The sequence below is a fragment of the Fusarium musae genome, chromosome 10, assembly GCF_019915245.1.
Source record: "Fusarium musae strain F31 chromosome 10, whole genome shotgun sequence".
NCBI lineage: Eukaryota > Fungi > Ascomycota > Sordariomycetes > Hypocreales > Nectriaceae > Fusarium > Fusarium musae.
The window spans coordinates 1,201,186-1,223,266 of record NC_058396.1 but is presented as its reverse complement, the minus strand read 5'-3'; the positions used below and the strand labels follow the sequence as shown (position 1 = coordinate 1,223,266).

Sequence of the window (22,081 nt, the reverse complement as noted above, 5' to 3'; positions counted from 1 at the left end):
GTGAAAGCTGATGAGCCCTTGAAGCCATACAATAGCAGGCGCAATAATTACTTCAGGCTCGTTTGACCGTGGATTGTAACAATCTCTCCCTGGTTTGGGGCTTCCCTTTCTTCCTTTGCACTCAATGCCTTGACTATTTGTCGGCTGTTGTGCATGATCAGAGCGCAGCATGCATTCCCATCTCAAAGACCTTCCTATCAATTCTCCAGCCATTAACATTGAGAGGTTTGCTATTCCCCGTCCGCGGAATTCCCTGGTGTTCTAGACTTTACCCTGATTGAGGCAAGCCGATGTCGTCATTTGTGTGCGACAATAGCCGTGGGGATACGAAGTACGATAATAGCCGCAGCGTGTCTTTGTAATCCGATTTCTTTCAGGGCGTCGGGGACACTTTCCAGTATGGGCGACCCTGGAATACAGGGCGTGCCCCGCTAAACTGCACTCTCAACATGACGCGAGAATAGCCGTTTGTTGCAAGAGCTGCTTATGAAGCAATCTAATTGCGATAAAACTTCTGGTTTCACATGCTGAACATTGTCGCAAGCAGTTAAATATGCAAAACTTCCCCTCTTCGAAATTAACAAACACCAACCATCATTCACAGGCTTTCTACGCAGACAAACACCAACCATGACCAAGATCTTCCTGTTAGTCTGACCCCGCACCCACTGTAACTTTAACTGACCCGCTGGAAACAAAACAGTACCGGCGCTACTGGCTACATTGGCGGTGATGTCCTTCACACGCTGTTGAAGTCGCACCCCGAATACAAAGTCCGAGCCTTAGTTCGTGATGCTTCGAAGGGAGCGGCCATAACCAAGAATTATAGTCAGGTGCAGCTTGTTACTGGCGGACTTGATGACGCCGATGTTATTGCACAGGAAGCCCAGGATGCTGACGTCGTGCTCCGTACGTTTGACATCCTTGTCCCAAATCCTAACCTGAAGGCATTGTACTGATACTCTCCAGATCTCGCGGCGACCGGCCACTTGAAGAGTGTCCAGACCATCTATGAGACCCTCTCGGAACGACCTGATAGCGCGAAGTCTCCCTATTACATCCAAATCTCAGGCGCGAGCGCGTTGGCGGCTGGTGAGCTGGCCGACAAGTCGCGGGTCTTTGGTACAGGCAGTGATGTCATCTACGATGATCTGACTGGTATCGACTCGATCAAGTCGCTCATCAAGCAATACCCAAGCCGCGCAGTGGACAACTACATCTTTTCTGTTTCGGAGCAGAACTCAAATGTCAAGACGGCGCTGGTTGTTCCTCCCATTATTTACGGCCAAGGTCGTGGTCCCGGCAATCGGCGCAGCATCCAAATTCCCGGGCTGGCCAAAGCGACATTGGAGCGCAAGAAGGGCCTGCAAGTTGGCTCTGGCGAAAGTCGCTGGGGGAACATTCACATCGCCGATTTGAGCCGCATCTTTGTCGGTTTGGTTGAGAAGGCGGTTGAGGGCAATCAAGATGAGAACATATGGGGGGCTAAGGGCCTCTTTTTCACCGGTGCTGGAGAACTGGTGGGTTTTGCAAACATCGTCAAGTGTCCGACATTTTGGTGCTAACAGATTGGCTACAGTCATTTGCCGAGATCTCACGTCGCATCGCTGTCGCTGCGAATGACTTTAATCTCATCCCGACCACAGAAGTCGACAATCTCGATGCAAAGGAAATAGACCGCATCATTCCCCATGGCTCTGTCCTGTTGGGAACAAACGCGCGCGCTGGAGCTGATCGGGCTCGAAAGGTCCTCGGATGGGAACCAGAACATGAAAGCTTGGGGGAGCATATCCCAACCACAGTAATTCAAGAGGCCGAGGCACTTGGTATCAAGGGTAAGAATCCCAAATCCAAGCTTTGAATTGGATACAAATATTAATGTTGATCCGGAATAGTCGAGCAATGGAGACACTGAGTGCAAATGACGATGCTCCTGCAATGGCGGGGCGAAGCATCACCACAGGACGACCCGTGAAGGTCGCAACGGACTGAGCGTGTGGTTTATGAGAGCGAGCGAATAAATAAATTGAGTTTTAAAATTTATGATCCAATGATTTTTAAATGACTTGGCATTCTTTGGGTATCGTTGTTGCGGTATGAAGGGGAAGCTAGAGCAACTTGTGTATGGAATGAGCTACCGTAATCGCAGCTAATTTGAAAGACGAGTTTGAGCAATTACGCAAAGCAGCGCTCACAAGTATACTGCCAGCTCATATAAATATTATTAAGTAACAGAGAACATATGCTATTGAATATTCTTGAGTCTTCTCTCTTGCGTCTGTCATTCTCCCCCCTCGTCGTCGCGGATTTCTTACGAATACGGGTCCTATCTAGGGTAAGTATTTAGACGCGTCGAGATGGAAACAACTAGTTGCTTTTTTATGGCTACCAGTGACGCATCCCAGGCCGGTTCGAAATTTGAGTTTCACTATCATAAATTGGAGAGCCCCTGAAAATCAAGTGACGTAAGTTCGCGACATCATCATCACCCAATTCTATTCAACATGCCTCCCAAAAGATCAACCAACGCTCAGAGTAAACGCACTCACGATGGGCTCGACAATGGCCAGCCTGCGTCTATAAGCGCCCGAACCAATGAAGACGCAGCAGCGGAGCAAGGTGAGAGCTCTCAGGCTCCAAGAGGTTCGCGCAAGCGTTACATTCCCCGTGGCCCTAAGGATAAGGCTATAATACCCCAAATCATGCCCCATGAGTGTGCAGAGTCAAAAGCCATCGAAGCGATTCCCATGCCTTCACGATGGATCGCTGGCATTGACGCTACTGCTGGTCGCGGGATGACCCTCGGTAGTCGCAAGTGGTGGGATGACCACGGTCCTTAGCTTGGTACTCACAAGAAGGCTCTTAAGCTTTCTGCTGCAAAGTGAAAGATGAGAGATGAGGCTATGAAGCAAGATGATACTGTGCCTGATGACGAAGGTGCTGATAATTGGGACTTCATCTGCACCCCATTCCTCGGTTCGAACGTGGCAGCGATGATAAGGGTGAGGACGAGGAAGAGGGAGAAGGCGAGACTGGAAATGACGCTGAGAAGGATAAGTAGAAGAAGCCCTACGACAAGCTTGCATCACTTCACCCAGAGTGGCCTTGGTTCTTCACCATGCGCGGTGTTGACCGTCATACGTGGTGGGAGCAAGAATGTCTCAAGCGCAGCCCAGATGACTTTGACTTGTACATCTACAACGACTTTGGTGGCTACGGTGCAATGGAGGTATTGGAGAACATCGTGAGTACCTTTTATATGCATGATCCTTCTAGACTTGACTGACCGGTACAAATTGTCCAGTTCAACCTTGTCTTCAAGCCAAAGTCCATCTATCGCGATTACTGGCCTGAAGTCGAAGGACTTGCCATGATTCTTCGCGGTGGCCTGCTCGAATACGTCAGTAAGTTACGGTTCCCTCCCTCCCATAGAAGACTTGCCCTTGCTGACATATCCAGTGCTTAATGATGGTGCAAGAGTCCAAGTGACTTGCGAGGTTGTGGGCGCCCTCATCCTCGCTACCATCGAGGTCTTGAAGAAGGAAGACGTCTTCAAGCCCGACTCAGAGATCCACAATCTCGGCCTTGTTCTCTTCATGTTTATCCGATGGGGTCGTGAGCAGTCGGACTATGGCGTCGACGAAGAAAATTGGTCTTGGATCTACAAGATCATTGACCTCGCCGAGGAAGCTGGCATCAAACTTACCGCACCGCATAACTTCGAGAAGGAACGAGAGGATATCAAAGATCATCGAGAGGAATGGGCTCAGTGGATGGGCAAGTGGAACAACGTGAAATGGAACTATAGAGTAAGTTTTCCCACTGTTACTCTGAGAATGACAAAGTTGACGATTTTACAGCTCTGAGACTTCAAGGATGATAAGGGGTCTACCAAGCTCGGGGGGCACGAGTTTGATATCACCAGAATGAGCAAGGCTGAGAGACAACAGCATTCACTCAGGTAAGTACCTCACCAGAAAATCGATGCCTAGTTTGCCAGCGCTTTGTGCAGCGGCGGAGGCAACAACTTTCTGATGTAATGATCTGTTTGTTCTGCAAACAAGATGCCGGGGGAAACTTGAGCATGAAAACGGGGGAAAGTTTGCAGGTTTTGTTGATGAATACATAATGGATATCAGAATGGATAGGGCTATTGTTCCTTGTGTAAGATTATTTGAATTTGAAAGGTATCTGTCTAAGCTCGTTTCTTGTTCAACAACTCCCTAGCCGCCTCGCATGATTTCGCAAGGTCAATATTAGAAATCACACCAATTCGCTCGTTGATCTCCTGCTCGATCTTGGGAATATCCTTTCCAACACCCTCTGCCCTCCACTCATATGCATTTCCAACAAACCTGCTGCTATCGACGAGCCATTGGCCCCTCTCTCTTCTCGACTCGTCATAAGCAGCAAATGCAGCCTCGATATCTGACAGATTTTGTACGCGCTCATCAGCGAGAATCTCTGCCATGACTGCGCTATCTTCTATACAGAAACCAGCTCCAGCGCCGTGGTGAGGACTTGTGGCATGGGCGGCGTCGCCGAGGATAGCTATTCTGCCTTTATAGAATGATGGGACGGGGTTGTCACCAAGGTCAAAGATGGCCCACTGCGAAAATTAGTCAGTATTTGATCCGTATAGATGCTGATGTTAGACATACTACACTAAGAGTCTCTTCTGTTAGCTTCAAAAGGTTTGTCACAGTGCTATTGTAACCTTTGAAGTCATCTAAGGCATTCTGGCGGTGCGCCGTCTTGGTCAGCCTTGTAGGATCACTCCACTCATTTGGATCTGTGCGGAACGCGACAACGTTGAGCTTCTCGCCGTGGTTGACTTGGAAGGTCAAGACATGACCATCTTGTCCCATCTGAGTTGTCAACATTCTGTTCGGTATCGCATACGGGACATCAACTTACGTGCATGCATGCATTTCGCGCCCTCTCCTCACCGACAGCTGCAATAGCTTTGTCCATGGGAATGAGGCCACGATAAGCATACTTGTGAGAGTACCGAGGTCTTGCACATGGGTGATTCTCTCCAAAAAGGATCCTCCGGACGCGAGATCCGATACCATCACAACCAATCAGAGCATCGGCAAATGCCGTTGTGCCATCGGAAAAGCTCATGCGAACCTTGCCATTGGGCTCTTCCACTGCGTTGTCAATGTGCTTGTTGAATTGCACCTTGTCTGAAGGTAAAAGGTGAATAAGCTCGTTGAGGAACTGCGCTCTGTGAACACCGTTCTGACCGAGAGGAGTCTTGATGCTGAAAGCCACGTTGTCATCCTCGGTGGTGCCGTCTAGGAAGTCAAACCAGGTCTTGCGCTTAGACTCCCAGCCATTCCAGGTGCAGACTTTGAGAAAAGCGTCGTGTACACCAGGATGGCACATCTTCATCGCTGCCACGGCATTGGGAGTGAATGAGACACCTGCGCCGATCTCGTGAAAGTTGTCGGCTCGCTCATAGAGCATAACGGGAACATTGCGGTGGTGAAGGGCGATAGCCAGAGTCAGACCGGCAATACCACCACCGACAATGGCTATGTCGAATGGCTTCGTGGTGTTCGATGAGATAGCCATATTGATTAGTAAATGATGAATAAAGAAAGAAATCTGATTGAAGCAATTGACACAAGGTAACGAGTAGTGGTTATTCTTTTAATAATTAGGAATGAAGATGTTTTTGCTCACTCCGGAACGCTAGCTAGACCCCATTCTGCCGTCATAGACGCTTCCGACTCTTCCAGACCAAAAAAAACCAAGAAACAGACAAAAAGTTGGGGAACACCCGGCTTCCGACCCCCGCTCGCTGCTTTCCGACACTGTTGGAGTTTGAGCTCGGGGCTTCCTTTGCGGGGAAGATCTCCACGTTGCTTCCGCGGAGACTGACTCGGTAGATTCTGAGTCGATCTTCTATATCAGAATAAGCCTCATAATCATTGGATGAGGACTGAGTTTCAAGCTCGAGACACGGCACGTGGCCACTATCAGGTTCGGATGCTGGGTTTCATGAAGGGTTCTTGAGATATTTGACGTGTTTGACCTATCGGAGGAGGGTATTCTCGGAAGCTAAAGAATGGAAGCCAACTAAGCTCCGTTTACTGCCAACAGACAAGCTTTCAAGGCGCAGGGAGAAGCTGCAAAGAATATATCTAATACAAAAATGGTAGGTCGCAGCAGATCTCCAACATCTAGACCCGGCATTCGAGCAACGTGTACCCCACGGGGGAGGAAAGGGGTTAGCTATACCCCGAATATTCCTTAGTTCAGTGACCCGTGTGTATAAAAGCAGTCCCGATAACAACCTGGTTTACCCCAGATTCTACTTCATCATCTAAACTTTTTTTCCGAGATGTCTTCTAACCCTACCATCGTATTTGCCCCAGGCGCTTGGCACTTGGCCTCTTGCTTTGACCCCGTTCGCGAGGCTCTTCACAGCCGGGGATGGACAACCGAGGCTGTTGAGTATCCATCTGTAGGAGCTGAGCCTCCCACCAAGGGTCTTGACGATGATGCAGATGCTGTACGAACTGTCCTTCAGCGTCTAGCCGATAAAGGAGAACAGATCGTCCTTGTTGTCCACTCATATGGTGGTTTGGTCGGTGCCAATGCCGTGAAGGGGCTTGGATACCGCCAACGCAAGGAGCAAGGTCTTTCCGGTGGTGTCATCATGTTTGTGTACCTAGCTGCGTTCGTCACGCCGCTGGGCCTGAGCATCAAGCAAATGCTCGGCGGTCAATTCCTGCCCTGGATGAACCCCAAGGTAAGCAAGCTCAGGAATTCTCGCCAGAGGGCAGCCCTTTCTAACTATCGGCAGGGAGATTATGTGTACGCAGACACACCAGAGGAGATTTTCTACCACGATCTAAGTGGCGAGGTACTTGAAAGCGCCATGAAGACCCTCAAGCACCAATCAGGTCGTGTTTTCACAGACACTGTCACATACGAGCCATGGCACGATATCGAGACCATGTACTTCTTCTGTGACGAGGACAAAGCGCTGTTCCCTGTGGTGCAAGAGCAAATGGCAGGTATGCTGGGTCCGAATGCCGTGCAATTTCACTCAAAAGCATCGCACTCCGTCTTCCTGTCGAAGGTCGATGAGACAGTCAAGGGAGTTGAGTTAGCTGTCGAGGAGGGCAAGAAGAGAGCAGCTTAGGTCTTTTAACGCAGTATGCAGCACTTTGGAATTGAGATATCCTGTTAGTTTATGAAATCAAGATTTTCATCACTGAATCCTGAATTGTATAAGGTCACCGAGATCTCTACTCAAGTATATGGGAATAGATCGAATGACTTTTCCATCAAATAGAGCGTACTAGAATGTATGAGCTCCACTGTCATCAAACGCCCCAGAATCGTTCAGCAACAAATTACAAAATGATGTTCCGACCTCTATAAGCGTCTGCGGATCAGAATGAAAGTGAATAGGACGCCTGACACCTTCACCCTCTCTTCTCAAGTGGGCACAGCACTCGGCATCTTCATCGTACGGCTGACGCTGAAAGTGAATTTGGCCACGCTCCTCTGAACCCATCTGGTATAGAGAAGCTCTAACCTCGAGCTTTTGCATGTTGGACTCTGGGCTGCTGCAGAATTCGAAGATAGGCTTGAAATATCCGGGGTCTAGCCACATAGGTCCTATGAACAGCCCCCCATGCCGAGTTCGCTTGAGAAGGTTGAGAACGATGGACTCCTTGGTTAGTTGGAACCGTAATGTCAATCGGTTGAGTTTGGGAAGGCTGAGGAGTTCTGAGACGTATTCCAGGATCTTCCAGTTGGGAAATTGGAAGCCTTTCAGTTCAGGAAGTCCGGGGAGGGGGATGCCAAGGAATCGGTAAGCGAAGTCTTGAAGTCGAGGACATTTCTGGACAAGTCTCCCTAGGCCAGTAAAGTTGCTTTCGTTTTCAGCTTTAGCGCGGATCTGAGGCGCTGTCCAGTCTGTGACTCTTTCAAGCCAGTCTGTGTCGCCAACCTCTTCTCAATCCTCCCCACGGTCTTTGAAGGCAAAAACCCGTGTTGAGATGTTAGTGTTGAGAGATGTCACGGTCACCAGCACATGCGCGATATCAGGCCTATCCCAGTCGATTAGGTTGAGTTGATCGCTAGCCAAGGCAAAGAGCTTCATGTCTGTATCGTTGAACAGATTGAGAGATTGAATTTGAAGCTTGGCAGCAGCAGTGATTGCATCGTGACGAAGAATGTGTCGTTGGTGCACTGCCAGGTACTTTTCATAGTGGAGAGCTCCTCGAGCTCGCTCTTAATCTAGATTTGATGCTTGGGACGTCCCTCAGCGTGGCTCTTCAAAGCGACGATGCCCAATGGATTTCCAGCGCCCTTTGCAAGCGCTGTGAAGGCTTTGGTGAGAAGGCAGGTCAATTCCTCGCGCGTCGCGGGGGGTTCGCTCGACTTCGTTTCACCATCTTCGTCGTGAACACCCATTATCGCCAGGTTCTTATATACAGTACCTGACTCTGCATCTTGGATGAATTTCTGCAAATGCTTGGGGGTAAGAAACACTATTCTGTTGGCCATTTTCGACTCTGTCACGGTCAGTTGCCTGCGATATGCGAGAAATGAAATTCCCCGGGATTGCTACCGTTAAAATGAAATCGTGGGTGTAATGGGGCTTTGAATAAAACCAATACGCTTGGATCTACTCTCTTAAGGCTGAGAGAAGTCTTTAGCGCTCTATCAAAATCTGAACAAGGCTAGTCCATGTCAAGGTTCAACTTCTCTGAATATGACACGAGAAGGAAACCGTCAATATTCAATGCGCCTTATGAGAAGCAATTAACCATGTTTAAGATCACATATGATACGTGCTAAGACGAAAGGATCGTGCCTCAGGATTGTCAATTCAAAGTATCTGATTCTGGGCGAGGCTTTTATATTCCATCCGTGACATAACAGTCAACCCATCCTCCAAGAAGTGAACAAGAGTGTTTCAGTCCATTTATTTGGTGCCGGGAACGGGAGGAAGTCTGACATTGAGACAGTTGGTGATGCTGGTAACAAGTTCAACAGGGCTATAAAATATTCAGTATCATTTAGAAGCAAAGCAGAAAGCGGTCAACCTACCACTCAAGGACCTCCCTGAGTCCAACAATGCTATTGAGGGTAAGGGTGGGGATACAGTCCATGATGCCAGTGATTCGGAGCAGACAGGCAGGGTTGAAGAGAGACCCGAGCTGTCGCTCCTCCATCTGAGGGGTAGCAGCCGCGGCGGCAATGGCAGGGAGAGCAAGGATGAATGAGGCCTTCATTTTGATGGTTTTGGGAGGATCTGATAGATCTTGGGTGTAATGATTGTTTGATTGTTGTGATAGAAGAGTGTGATTGTGGGTGATGAGGATGGACTGATGAGGAGGGATGAAGGGGGCTTTTATAGATATCCGAGCTCTCAAGAATCAAGACACAGAGTCCCTCAAGACATCTCTACTCCCTGCTCAGCAACCAAATTATTCATGAGCGTCTGAGAACCACAAGTCATGAGGGGCTGGTCGAGTTCCTCAGACAGTCGCCATCTGGCAAAGTTGAAGCTCATGATAAGGTACATTACTTTCCATAGGTTATTGGTAGTCCCAACATGCCAAAGCCGTCTCATGGCCGTGCCAAAGCGTTTAGTGTTGTACAAGCTCAACGTCCTGGCGATTAAGTTTGTCTTACCGCATTGGGCCGGAAGCATAATTGTCTGGTATGCGATATCTCAACTTGGTAACTTTCATGGTAATTCTTGCTATTCTGAGACCTGCTGCTGCCATGTATGTCAGAGGCGTCTGTCAAGACAACAACAACGGTTGATTTACTGACGATCAGGGCGAAGAGCCATTCTGAATGGACCGGAAGATTCACTGCTTGGCCCTTGGCTTGAGCATCATCGAGGCGGTGAGATGGATTCTGGAAGAAACCCGGAAGTGAGGGCTCGACAAACTTGATTTTGGCTCACATGTACATCTGTAGAGGTTTCGAGCTGCATCTATGGTATAATCACAGGTCACTTCCATGGTTGCTTGAACCTTTGCTAACTGTTGCAGGTCTTCTAGCTGCGACGGTGTCCTGCCGCGATAGAAAGGCAATCCTTTGAGAACAGAACTTCAATGACGAACTTGGTCGTGGATCTTCAACCCCCGCAAATCATTCTAGTTGTAAGACAACAGGGCCATCCCCTTTCTTCGGCCGCACATCAAGCGGCAAGTGCCGTTTCATTCATTATTGGCCAATCTTTGCAGAGTCTGATCGACAACAAGGGCGAAAGTCTTGTCTCATGTCGAGCGTTGCGGTCCATCAACTTCTTTGATCTGACTGGTGCAAAGACGGTGATCTGCAAGCCGTTGCTGCTTCGCGCAATATGACGATCGACGGGTTTCTGATCTCTATTCATTCGCATGTGGTTGTGTAGAATACGAAAATCCTCCGGTGGGGCACCTACCATCCCTTCCTTGTGACAGGACGCGACATCTCTCCCTTCAGTGGTCGGCTGTCTTAGTCTCGTAAAGTCATATGCAAGCAACGATCTCATCACAACCAACATCGACCGGGGGACACATCCGAGTCACGTCAGTGGACTCCCAATCTTGACATCTCCGCATCAAGATCTGCAAGTCGTCCAAATAAGAAGAGGCGGGAACTGCCATGGCAGCCTGTCCGTTTCTTGGCTAACGAAACCGGAACGGAGCAGCGTATGAACCCCCAATGTCTCGGAGCTGTGAGTATCAGTGGTGCGGATGTCGGTCAGGCGGAGTTCCCTCAGCGGTAATCCAGATGTTCAGCTTGGCACTGATCAAGTGCGTTAGGCGGGCTGTCAGTTACATAACTTATCGGGATCTAGATTGAGCGGCCCGTTGCGAGCGGAAGTTTACTTGAGAAGCTAATATGAGGGGCTGGAGGCAAAGTTAATCTCGGCTGGCAAAGTTTGTGTTCTGCACGAATAGCACCTTGAGTTTTCAGCCAAATTCTGAATCGAGTATTGAGTTCCATATAATTACTGGCTCTTATGAGACTTTTCATGTAATATGCCTCAGACCAGCAGGTCTGGACTTGGGGGCAGTGGAGACACATTTTCAGCTCCAGCTACCATTTCACGATGCCAGCCAATAGCTCTTCCCTCTCTTCTGGTCATTTGATGAAGTGGCATGATGCACCCATCAGTGTCTCTGCTGTTATGTCACGGTACGGTAATTATGACAGGAAAACCTCGTCCGTCATACCCGCCAATGTCTCTGCATGAGTTGGTTGGTAGGTTGAGCATGCTGCACGGTCGAAGAATGTGACAGCTGACAGTGGCAACGAAACGGCTAGCATTAACCTTAACTCTTAAAAAGCTCCGAAGGGGTGAGAGTGGTCGGATGTGATAGATGATACTCATGATAGACGTGCGAAACTCTACATCGATCGCCGAAATTCATTGTGGATCTATCGTTTTAATTCAGTAAGGGAGCGTGGGGCTGAGGAGAGTTTTATGACAGACTGCAATTGTTCAATCGATCCCTTGAAGACGTATACACCTTGATGATCTTGGACGATGTACAAGCCCGTGCCATGTTGGGGTTGGGCCAGCTGATCGAAGCTTACAGTCGGGAAAGGCCTGCAACTTTGGCTTGCTATAGGCAAGTACTTTCAGTACTCAACGAAATTACCCAAACTAACTTGGTTTTGTTGAAATCGGAGCTACTGCCCCTTAGGCATCGCCGATCAGCCTCAAAGCAGATGAAGGGATCGGGTTGGTGGCGTGCCATCACGAGCTGGAAGTTGATTCTTGCACCCAACTTCGTCGTGAGAAGCCAGATCAAGCTGAAGAGAAACAGTAAGGTAATTATGCTTCTTGTATCTAGTCATTTGTCGGCGAATCAATGCCACAGGAATATGGAGGAGATGCTGGAGGTATCAGGTAATGTTGGACGGTTCCACTCCTAGTTGGAACATGAAACCGAAGCTCGATTGCTGCCATGGATTGAGCAGAAACAAAACAGGTTTCCGTGCGGAACAGGTTTTGAAAAACATGGACAACGAACTATATTGAAATTTCAACAATATAGATACTACCGAACTTCTTAGGGATATCTCAACCGTGACATATTTTACCTGTAGGCAACCTGAAGCTCAACAACGCCTTGACGATGAGTTTGGAGTGATTACCCTACAGCTGTACGTTTTCGACCAGGCCGTAGGGCTGCCCCGATTGCCAAAGATGAGTAGTAAGCGCTAGTGAGAAGCTGTCGAAGAATTTGCTTTGTTGGACCAGGGCGCGCCATGGCGCGGATCCGCGTGTTGCACACGTTTCACGAAGTCAAATACTCGTACGGAGTATGCTTTGCGATGTGGAGATTTATTTAATATTGACAAGCCATCTCATCAATGTCGGCAAATATATTCGAGAAAATATGCATATCGACTGGCTCTTGTGCTACCCCATTACGGGTTTTGTGTTGCTTACGACGTCAGGTAAGGAGGAATACAGGCTCTACAGGTGTTGCATGGCAATAGTGCAGTGCTGCACAAACCACGTACGGGGCTTGATGAGGTATCACACGGAGTTAAAGGGTTGTTGTCTGTTGGGAGTTGTGCAACACGGAATTATGTCAGAGGCATGCCTTGTGCGATGAATGAGAGGCAATATTCGGCATTTTATCACATTACCAATAATTGAGCAGCTGAGATGGGTCTATTGGTGATGATCAAAGGCGATGGCTGTCATCTGCAACAAAGAAAGTGACGTAAATGATTTCAGTGAGGATCTCACGTAATCGGAGATTGGTTGATTGATTGATGGATGCATCAATCTCTCGGTCGGTGAAAAAAAGTGCGCAACGCCGACCGGCTTATCTGGATTATGCGAAAATCCACGAAAGAGCGAACCCTTCCAGTCACATTTTTAGGAGGAAGTGGGCATCTTTTGTAATCACAGTTATCTTAGCGCCAAAGTCGGCGAGTCGGCCACGTCGCGACGCGAGATGCCGCCGGCTTTTACCACTTTTTAGCGGCTGATGATCACCCTGACCCTTACGCGAGGCCCCTATGGGGTTTGGCGTGTGATTGATCATTGACTCAGGCCTCGCTCCTCGGACTTGTCTGGATTTCCGACCTACGACGGAGGAACTCAAGAGTCCAGAATATGCGGCCATAGTAATATCATGGCACTATCGATCAGATGGATCTGGCTATTTAGATATGCAGGAGTCGTACGATTGTTTTAATTTAGTATCCATTAATTATTTAGACAGATAAGAAAAAAACAACCACCGGTCTCCATTAATCGTGGTCTCTTCAGCCCCTCCATCACCTAAACCTACCCCTTTCGTTCAGTTCAGTCTTCAACATGGCAGTCGATCTAGAACAACAATCATCCTCCCCTGCTCCCACGTTACACGACGAGCCGGCCGTCATGGAGGACACACAACGACATGGCATCAACTCAACAACATGGCACGGCCGAAGGGGTCTTGTCACCAAGATCCTCACAGGAGTCATGGTCGCCATTCTCGTCGTCTTCCTCGCCGACCTTTCATACGTCTTCGGTTCCACATTCGAGGTCGGTAATCGAGTATCAGCCCTGAAGATCCTAGTTGTCGACTATGATGGTGGTGCTGTTGGGGAGTCTGTCGCCAGCGCATACAAGAACTTCCAGGACAAGACGTTCCCTACACTTGAGTTTCGATCCGCCGATGACTACCCCGAGACAAATGATGTCAAGCATGGCGTCTGTCACGCTGATTATTGGGGTGCTATCTACATCAACAAGGGCTCTTCTGATAAGCTTGCTGCTGCTTATGAAGGTGGCTCTGCTGCCGAGACCTACAACCCTGCTGATAGCATCACCTACATCTACAACAGCGCCCGATATCCTACTGTCGCTTCTGGATACTTGGTTCCCAACATGCAAAAGGTCATCAGCGCCGCTCGAGGTAGCTACTATCAGTCCCAACAGGGTCGATCCGCTCTACGAAGTGTCAACAGCAGTGACCCAGCTGCCGTCCAAGCATATCTCAACCCAATCCAAGGTACCGCCGACATCATCATGCCCACCAACCAAGGAAGTCGAAACCTTTACAACACCATCAACATTGTCATGGCTATCCTTGGCCAGTTCTTCTACGTCCTCGCCATGAACGGTATCTACGACAAGTTCGGCCTTCACAAGAACATGCGCATCCGCGATCTCTTCATTATGCGTTTCATCAACGGCATGATATTCTCTGCTCTCTATGCCTTGATCGTCACAGGCTATATTTGGGCCTTCCGCGAAGACTGGGGTGTGTCGGGCGGACAGTTTGCTCTATCCTGGTTGACCTTTTGGCTATTCATGGATGTCAACTTCCAAGTACTAGAAACTCTGATTGGAAGCTATATCCCCATGGCCCTCACGCCCTTCTTCCTCCTGACTTGGTTCATGATGAATGTCGGCTCTGTCGTGTTCCCCTTTGAGCTCACAGCTGGATTCTACCGCATTGGTTACCTTTTCCCCGCTCATTCATTATGGATTATTCTCATCCAGGTCTGGTCTGGATGCGGCAACTCTCTTCATATTGGGCTTCCTATTCTCTTTGCTTGGTGGATTGTTGGACATGTAACAGCATTCTTCGGTATTCGAAAGAGGTGCTTGGATCAGTTGGAGAATCTCAACACTGCTGAGGGCAAGCAACAATAAAGGAATCACTCGACTGAGCGAGAGGACTTTTACTAAAAGTGTATTTGTACGGATTTGATGACATAGACCATTGGACATACCCATCGATAGACTACTACGTAATAATTATTCCACACAATTCAGACAATCACTTTTGCTTTGAATATCTAAGTGCATGATGAAGCCCGCAGTTGACGACTGTGCATTTCCCAAGCTAGCTTCCAACTAACTAAGTCACAAGACGAACTTTGAGCTTGTCACCCTTGACAATCTCCTCTTCCTTCGACATCAGTTCGGGAAGGTCCCAAGTGAGATTGATGTAGCGACCGGCCAGCCAAGGTCGCTTTTCTGATGCCAAATAAACCAAAGAGTTTGCACAAAGCGCAGGAGTGTCAACAAAGGCTAATTACTGTTAGCAGCAGATTCTGACGATTTAGACTGATGGACTGACCTGCTCGAAATGCCTCGGGAATCCCCTCGATGCCTCCCAACATCTCTGAAGGAGAGTTTCCAGGATGAACGCTGTATGAGACTATTCCTTTGTCTGCGAACTCGACCGAGATAAACTCGGTCAATCTGATAAGCGCCAGCTTAGAAATCTGATATGAGCTTAGAGTCGGCGATACGAGGTGAGCTCCGACGCTACTGATGTTGATGACAGTTTTAAGTTCCGACTTGACCAGCAGAGGGGCCAAGGCTCGAGCAATGAGATACGGCCCATAGACATTTGCGGTGAGCGTCTGCAACCAGTCTGCGGGCTCAGAATCAGGGATGGACACCATTTTCATGAATGCTGCATTGTTAATCACGACATCAACATAACCGAATGCTTCGTCGATCTTTTGCGCCAAGGCATCAACACTCTCGGGGACACCAACATCCGCCTTGATGGTCAGGACTTCTGGCTCTGGGTGACCAGCTTCTTTTGCCGCAGCTTTGATAGCCTCGGCAGTTGCCGACATGTCAGACCTAGAAGCGACCACGATACGCGAAGTACCAGCTCGTGCAAAGGCTGCACACATAGCTCGTCCATAGCCTCGAGATGCTCCAGTGACGAGAACTACCTTGTCCTTAAAATTGAAGTTCTTTGGGTCAATGGCAGGATAGGTATCGGAGTGTACCACCGAAGTAACGTCATAGTCACCTTTATGTAGGTTAATCCATGCATCAAAATGAAACCACACAAAGAGGACTTGCTTACCAGGTCCTTCAAGAGGGTTGGGAGTTCCTTTGGGAGGAGGCATAATGATTACGCTTGATATAAACTTTTGTTGATTGTTTTTATCTTGAAATTGGGATAGTAGAATAGTTTGCTTTGAGTTCTTATGACCAAGATATTGAGGCATCTTATATCCGCTCGTCGCAACGGGGTCTATGCAGTTATTACCAAGCTTCAGTGGACTTCGCCGCAAGCGGAATTTCCGGTCAGCCACTGAAGCAATCCCTGGCCAATCGCCTGTAAGCGAAAATCCTCAGCCAAGGTTTTTGGCCCTGTCAGCATATGTCATTACGGATAGAAAGACAACGGTGCAGTAATTCGGAGTTTACAGAATTCTCTTGTCAATGTTCTCGACGAAGTCTCATTGAGGGGCGTTCTATCTGCTTGCTAATTACAGCTACTCATACATGCAGCGATAATGCAGGGTCGCTTACCGTAGCAATTCCAGCCAACAACTCTTCCCAAGTTTCATCTTCCATCAGACCAAAGTCTAACACTGCTTCTAGTGGCATGTTTCCAGAACCGGTACTCGAGAGATAGCCTTCGGAGCTACTCAGTTCAGAAGAGGAGTTCTGTGCATCACTTCCCAGAGAAAAGGCCAAAAGGCCAGGTTCCAGCCTTTTCGTTTCCTCGTACGCAGCTGCCACTGCCCAGATCATATCCGAGAAACCGAGCATGATGTCTTCCTCATTGCCGGTTTTCTGTACTTGAGATGAGAGATTCTTGAATTTTCCTTGCAGCCGCTTTGCCTCGCCTTGCAGGTCAGCCACTCTCTCGACTGTCATAGCGTCGTGAACAGGAGAAGTAATCGTCATGAAAGGGGCATTGAAGGAAGCTAGTCCAGTCTCTCTGAAGATTTCGGATGATATCTTGCTAGCATTTGAGAGGCACAAGAGACTTCTGCAAATCTTGGCCGTGGTATAAAACGTGATGTACCAGAGCTCTTCGTCTGGATAGACTATAACAGCATCGTTCAGAGACTTGCAGCTTCGAATAAGGCTGAACAAGATGGAAACCCTAGTACTGGTTGAGGAAGACAGATTATTAGTCATGAAGACGTCGGAAGTCGATGTGCTATCCCAAAAGTCATCATGTAGTGAGACTTCGCCGAGTAAAGTATCGAGCAAGTAGGCCTCCATTCTTATAGCAACTGCCAATATATCTTAGCCAAGACATAAGCTGATAGCCTTGGAGGTTGACTCACGGTTGTTCTGCAGATTTGGAGGAATGGAAGCTTTCAACAGTGCAGACTCGTTACTCAGCGTCTGCAAAGCCATGACGCTGACAAACTCTCCCCTCATACCTGAGTTCTCTAGGTCATCATACCCAAAAGTGTCGCATATACGACGGCATAATTCATTTATACGAACGAAAGGGGGTATCATAAGGTCACTCGCATATTCTGCGTTGTTTAGGAGGAATTCCCAGCTTTGCTTCATATATCCTGTGTATGGTAAAGCACCACGAGTCCGAAACTTGATAGAAACCCTGGACTATTAGTCTACTTCCCTTCAAACGCCCTCGACCTTTCTATACGTACCAAGATGCCGTGCAATAAGTTCCAAGCAAAGCCCGAAGCTGCTCTGCAGACCTTGCGGCCTTGCGTCTAGGGGCTGTCTCATCTGGCCCAAGATCGACTTTGCGTCTCACATTACCAGGGTTCTGGTCGAGCCCCAGATTCTGGACTAGTGAGACACATAGTTGTGCGATTGGGACGATTTGCTGCTTTTCGTAGCTGATGAAAAAGTACTGGTACCATGCTAGATATATCAACAGACCTTGAAGGATTTCAAGAGTGCTTTCTGACTGCATCAAAACTCGCTGATGTGCCTGGTTCCGGATTTCCTCACCAATCTGGTGTTGGATGCCGCAATTGTCAACTTTCATGGTTGCCACGATGCACATGAATAAGAAGGGCTTGGTAGATCTAAGAGAAGCGACGGTAGTTTCGGAAGAAAGGGGAACGAAAGGGAAATGCTCGATCGCTTTGTTACGATAGTTGTCAAGCAATCTTTCTGCTTCAGTCAAGCTGACAAACCCTCGATCAACAACATCTAGCGTCCCCTGAAGTGTTAAGCCGTGAGACAGCGGCAATTGGCCAAACTGGCTGCCACCTAGCACATTCATGTTGAGGTCTTCGGCCGCTAACTGTGCAACGAAGCCACTCATGGGCGTGCCCTGGGCTTGGTTACCCAGCAGAGTCAAAACTCTATTCAATCTTTGCTCCAGGAGCCGTGAACGGCTAAGCAATGTTAATATATCTGGATAAAAGGCCCTTATTTTCATAGACATACGAGGAGCTGGAGGGACTCTTTCGCTTCTCCACAACGTTAAGGTAGGTGCACCGCTTACCAAGCCGATTACATCGCTGGCATTCGTCAGATGAGAATGGCAGGCATTTCGACTTGACAGAGGTGCAATTGACACAAGCTCTCCTCCTCACACCAGACACTTTGGAAGAGGTACTAGTAGACATTTCGTCTTGTCGTATTCTCAATATCTTGTTGTTGACCACTAGTGCTGGGCTGGGCTGGTGAGATTATGGAGTTACTGGTCCCTGTCAGATTCCGATTGCTTTGGGGCTGCGGAGTTTCCGTCGGGTCAACAAAATTTGGATTTGCAAGATGACGTGAGTCAGCATTTAACAACCAATAAGCATAATTCTCAATTTTTATCTAGCTCTATCAGGATCTTATCGCAGACTCACTGACGCTTCACGCGGTTAAATGTCCGTGTTTGTCAAGTGTTGCGATTGGAGAACCTGCTGGCTAGAGAGAGTTGCGTTCGCATCGATCAACTCATCGAACAAAACCATTTCTTCAAACCTATCAGCTACAGCATGCACCTGCGCTTCACCAACCCTGTAGGCCACAGGATCAATGATCAAGCTCGTAGAAGCATCTGCAGCTGTAGTGTGATGTTTCCCAGAATGGTCAAATCCCAGCAAGAGGTTCTGTGCTTCATAGCCGTAACCGCGTCCTTCTCCAAGGCCATAAAAAATGCTTTGGCAACGCCGCGGAAAACAGGGAAACAGATGTACAGATCTTCCAGGCAGCGAATGCAGAGATAGGAGTAATGTCGCAGCGAAGGGTCCTACAGGTCTTCCAAAGTGCGACGCTGAGCGGCAATATCGCTGTGTTGAAGAAGGTGGCGAACACGGCCTGGGGGTAGTTTGCGCAAAAGCTAAACACAAGATCCTTAAGCTGTCTCACTGAGGCAGAGTATACTGTTTTCGGGGGGCTGTTCGCCGATGTCCAGGTCATCAATTGGCTCGACTGGGGTGATGCAGCAAATGGACGAAAGATTATCGTCACCACAACATGAAACAGCATGCTACTCTGCAATCAGATTGACGCTTCTATAAATCGCGAGGAGGAATGTACTGGAACACCATAACCTCAGGCAAACAACCATCTAGTCGGACCATGTCTGCGCCAAGAGTATTGGCCCATACGAGCAACTTCTGATGCTCTCCTTCAGCAAATTCCAATGGGACGCGTTCATCGACACGCCAGTCAGAAAAACTGTAAACCCCCAGAACTTCCGGAGCAATCATCCATAGTCGACAAGTATGCGGGAACGCCTTGCCGAGAAGATACGGCGGTGGGCCGGGCCAATTTTCATCTTGTCCTGGTATGGGTAAGGCTGGCGGGAATCGGACGTGTTTGTGATTGTAGTAAATAACATTGATCCTAGTTAACCAGAAAAGTCCGGAGGATTCGTGATTCCCGCTCGAACTTACATACGTCAGCCAGCTATAAATCCCCCAAGCAAGTTGCGATGTCGCCCTCACCCATTCAGGCGAGTTCGGGCTCAGCGTAGCTGTGGTCAACAGACCGTCGGCCTGATCGCCACAGAGACCTAGGCGCTCTTCCCCTTCTCGGAGCGATTTGGCGCACTCCTGCCCGATGGCATCTCTCCCTTCAAAGGTACAGGCTGCGGCGTATATGCCCGTGGCTGCTAATGAGATGAGAGAGGGGTCACCCCTGCCAGAGCACTTCAGCCTCATGGAAGGCAGCGACACGAATCCCATCCGTCCCCGGATCAATTGCTGCATATACTTGCTACAATACTGGAGCCAGAGTCGATTAGCCTCAATACCATGGGATGGGAAACTTACACTAGCGATGTGATTCCGAGACCGACGTCACATATCGCTTTGAGATTTTATGTCAATCTTCTCTACCTAATGAAAGTCCCAGATTCTCTTCTTTTTGATTGGGTCAACTAAGACATATGCGTCCCTGCAAGTTCTGAGGTGGCCTGGTTACTTGGGTGATGTGTTGTCAATGACCGTCTCGTTTATCTATTAGAATAATATGTGCAAGTGACACCCTGTATCGATCTTCTTATTTCCTATTATACCATCCACTTCCTACAGCTTTTGTCTTGGCGGGGCCAACGTACTTCTTCTCGTAGGCGGCGAACTTCTTGCTCGCCGAAGATCCCTTGGCATCCGGAAAATCGACCTTGCACCCAAGAGTCTTGTATCCAGGGACAAATGCGTCCGAAACACCATTGAGAATAGATTGCAAGAGTTTCACAGAGTTGAAGAGCTCAGCGGGGAAGTTGGCGTAGATTGCATTGTATAAGAAGCAACTCAAGCCTTGAGGATCCTTGGGGAGGTCAAGGGGACCAACAACCCAGCTGCCGTCAGCACCCGAACCCCCCAGAGCTGGCTGAGCGTAAAGGTAGACGTCAAGAATTCCTCCAACTGCCTCAGGGATAGTCATGGGCGTGGCACGTCGGTACCAGCCTTGCTCAGGAATGCGCTCAGGAACACGCGTGTATTCAAGGTCCTTATCCTTCCAAGCGTTCTTGCGCTTTGGCTTGGCGCCGTAGAACGAGGTGATAGAAGCTTCATTGGCAATACCGCCCGCACCAATAGTGCCGTTTGAGAAGAAGCCAGGGATGAAATAGTATGCGCCCATAACAACTGCGGCACTCGGGACGTTGAAGTAAAACTGCTTGTTGGCGGCCTTAGAATCTCTGTACCTGTTCTTGAAGTGTTCCTTGATCGCATCGACGTTGTAAGTGCCGTCACCTTTGGCAAGAGCCTGCTGGTGCATCTTCTTGAAGAGCTCCGGCTTGAATGAAATATTATCGCCGTTGAGGTAGAAATCCTCCCGTGTAGCAGACGCATCGCCTTCATTGAACTTTCCTGCACAACTTATTACTGGCTGCCATGGTGTACGGGCTAGTAATGAATAACATACCATGTCCAGCAATACCAGATGGTTTACCAAAGATCTTGTTTAGAGCACCGCTTAGAAGGCCGACGCGATCATCAGGGCCTCCAATGCTCATCTTCTGGGACAGGATATCGCCACCGTCAACAGCGCCACCGACAGCAAGGAGGGCAGAAAGATCTGCGCCCATGTTGAAGAGCTTTGCAGTGCCAGCTTGGATCTGGCCGATCGTAGCGATGCCGTTTCGGGGAATATCTGTTAATGTTAGCTGTCTGTTCTTCGGCCTTTCAATTCTTCAGCTCACATCCGTGGTTGGCCAAAGTGTTGAGACCGGGGCAAGGACCTCGCTGGTCAGTTTTACCAGGCGCCTTGTAGGGATGAGAGGATTCGGGGAACTTCTGCAGGCCCTTGACAGCCTTGTTGGCAGGAATCAGACCCAATACATTGTCGACGACAGCTTCAACAGTGCCTCCGAGCAAGGACACAACACCACCCACGACGCCAGTCTTGAGCTGTCGAGGCTCATGAGTCTTTTCTTCTTGGCCGACTTGGTGCTCTTTCAAGCGTCGGTCGATCTCTGCACGCGCTTCCGGGTGATTGAGCAGTGCGTCTAGTCCCTCCGGTGCCAACCAGGGGAAAGAAAGAGCCGAGAGGGCGCAAAACGCGGCAATAAGAATAGTGAATCGCATGTCTGTAACCCAATGTCAATCGTCTCCAAGTCAGGTACCTTGTGAATGGCGATCAGGATATCAAGAACAGATTTTGGACATTATATAGACGTTTTGAAGATCCACTAATGGGGTTCTCCCCTGATACGCTACTTGAGAATGCTATGATGGTATCTGACGTACTCGAAAACATGTTGCAAGGCTTGGCAAGAATCAGAGAACGGTTCTCTACAAAAAAGCAATATGTATGGTTGCTCGTCATTATGCCATTGGACACAAGACTGGTTGTTATCAGGGACACTAAAGTCAAACTATCGATTTCCTAGGTTTATTGTGGTAATACATCCTGGCGAGACTCATAAATAGGGTAACGGTCTCC

The 22,081-nt window shown here is 48.7% G+C and overlaps 12 protein-coding genes across 12 annotated transcripts; 5 read left to right on the top strand and 7 right to left on the bottom strand.

Annotated features, from left to right (window-relative positions):
- Positions 1-630: 630 nt before the first annotated feature.
- On the top strand, positions 631-1,861 carry J7337_012574 (uncharacterized protein; the record flags this gene model as incomplete). Its single annotated transcript, XM_044830087.1, has 4 exons — positions 631-647; positions 704-909; positions 970-1,520; positions 1,580-1,861. The coding sequence occupies 4 exons, from the start codon at positions 631-633 to the stop codon at positions 1,859-1,861; spliced, it is 1,056 nt and encodes a 351-aa protein (XP_044675003.1).
- Positions 1,862-2,504: 643 nt separating this feature from the next.
- On the top strand, positions 2,505-3,061 carry J7337_012573 (uncharacterized protein; the record flags this gene model as incomplete). The annotated part of the gene is made up of 2 exons (XM_044830086.1): positions 2,505-2,818; positions 2,992-3,061. 2 exons carry the CDS (start codon positions 2,505-2,507, stop codon positions 3,059-3,061), a joined length of 384 nt encoding a protein of 127 aa, XP_044675002.1.
- A 57-nt stretch (positions 3,062-3,118) lies between these two features.
- On the top strand, positions 3,119-3,866 carry J7337_012572 (uncharacterized protein; the record flags this gene model as incomplete). The annotated part of the gene is made up of 4 exons (XM_044830085.1): positions 3,119-3,244; positions 3,305-3,404; positions 3,460-3,809; positions 3,861-3,866. The coding sequence occupies 4 exons, from the start codon at positions 3,119-3,121 to the stop codon at positions 3,864-3,866; spliced, it is 582 nt and encodes a 193-aa protein (XP_044675001.1).
- Positions 3,867-4,195: 329 nt separating this feature from the next.
- J7337_012571 (uncharacterized protein) lies at positions 4,196-5,580 on the bottom strand (the record flags this gene model as incomplete). The annotated part of the gene is made up of 3 exons (XM_044830084.1): positions 4,196-4,609; positions 4,662-4,868; positions 4,918-5,580. The coding sequence occupies 3 exons, from the start codon at positions 5,578-5,580 to the stop codon at positions 4,196-4,198; spliced, it is 1,284 nt and encodes a 427-aa protein (XP_044675000.1).
- A 772-nt stretch (positions 5,581-6,352) lies between these two features.
- On the top strand, positions 6,353-7,159 carry J7337_012570 (uncharacterized protein; the record flags this gene model as incomplete). The annotated part of the gene is made up of 2 exons (XM_044830083.1): positions 6,353-6,763; positions 6,818-7,159. 2 exons carry the CDS (start codon positions 6,353-6,355, stop codon positions 7,157-7,159), a joined length of 753 nt encoding a protein of 250 aa, XP_044674999.1.
- A 159-nt stretch (positions 7,160-7,318) lies between these two features.
- J7337_012569 (uncharacterized protein) lies at positions 7,319-8,535 on the bottom strand (the record flags this gene model as incomplete). The annotated part of the gene is made up of 2 exons (XM_044830082.1): positions 7,319-7,941; positions 8,286-8,535. 2 exons carry the CDS (start codon positions 8,533-8,535, stop codon positions 7,319-7,321), a joined length of 873 nt encoding a protein of 290 aa, XP_044674998.1.
- A 421-nt stretch (positions 8,536-8,956) lies between these two features.
- On the bottom strand, positions 8,957-9,266 carry J7337_012568 (uncharacterized protein; the record flags this gene model as incomplete). Its single annotated transcript, XM_044830081.1, has 2 exons — positions 8,957-9,029; positions 9,082-9,266. 2 exons carry the CDS (start codon positions 9,264-9,266, stop codon positions 8,957-8,959), a joined length of 258 nt encoding a protein of 85 aa, XP_044674997.1.
- Positions 9,267-13,318: 4,052 nt separating this feature from the next.
- On the top strand, positions 13,319-14,647 carry J7337_012567 (uncharacterized protein; the record flags this gene model as incomplete). Its single annotated transcript, XM_044830080.1, has 1 exon — positions 13,319-14,647. The coding sequence occupies one exon, from the start codon at positions 13,319-13,321 to the stop codon at positions 14,645-14,647; it is 1,329 nt and encodes a 442-aa protein (XP_044674996.1).
- Positions 14,648-14,855: 208 nt separating this feature from the next.
- On the bottom strand, positions 14,856-15,870 carry J7337_012566 (uncharacterized protein; the record flags this gene model as incomplete). The annotated part of the gene is made up of 2 exons (XM_044830079.1): positions 14,856-15,028; positions 15,078-15,870. The coding sequence occupies 2 exons, from the start codon at positions 15,868-15,870 to the stop codon at positions 14,856-14,858; spliced, it is 966 nt and encodes a 321-aa protein (XP_044674995.1).
- A 336-nt stretch (positions 15,871-16,206) lies between these two features.
- J7337_012565 (uncharacterized protein) lies at positions 16,207-16,984 on the bottom strand (the record flags this gene model as incomplete). The annotated part of the gene is made up of 2 exons (XM_044830078.1): positions 16,207-16,221; positions 16,280-16,984. The coding sequence occupies 2 exons, from the start codon at positions 16,982-16,984 to the stop codon at positions 16,207-16,209; spliced, it is 720 nt and encodes a 239-aa protein (XP_044674994.1).
- Positions 16,985-17,375: 391 nt separating this feature from the next.
- On the bottom strand, positions 17,376-18,321 carry J7337_012564 (uncharacterized protein; the record flags this gene model as incomplete). The annotated part of the gene is made up of 2 exons (XM_044830077.1): positions 17,376-18,087; positions 18,140-18,321. The coding sequence occupies 2 exons, from the start codon at positions 18,319-18,321 to the stop codon at positions 17,376-17,378; spliced, it is 894 nt and encodes a 297-aa protein (XP_044674993.1).
- Positions 18,322-20,194: 1,873 nt separating this feature from the next.
- Positions 20,195-21,723, bottom strand: J7337_012563 (uncharacterized protein; the record flags this gene model as incomplete). The annotated part of the gene is made up of 3 exons (XM_044830076.1): positions 20,195-21,006; positions 21,062-21,289; positions 21,339-21,723. The coding sequence occupies 3 exons, from the start codon at positions 21,721-21,723 to the stop codon at positions 20,195-20,197; spliced, it is 1,425 nt and encodes a 474-aa protein (XP_044674992.1).
- Between the last annotated feature and the right edge of the window lie 358 nt (positions 21,724-22,081).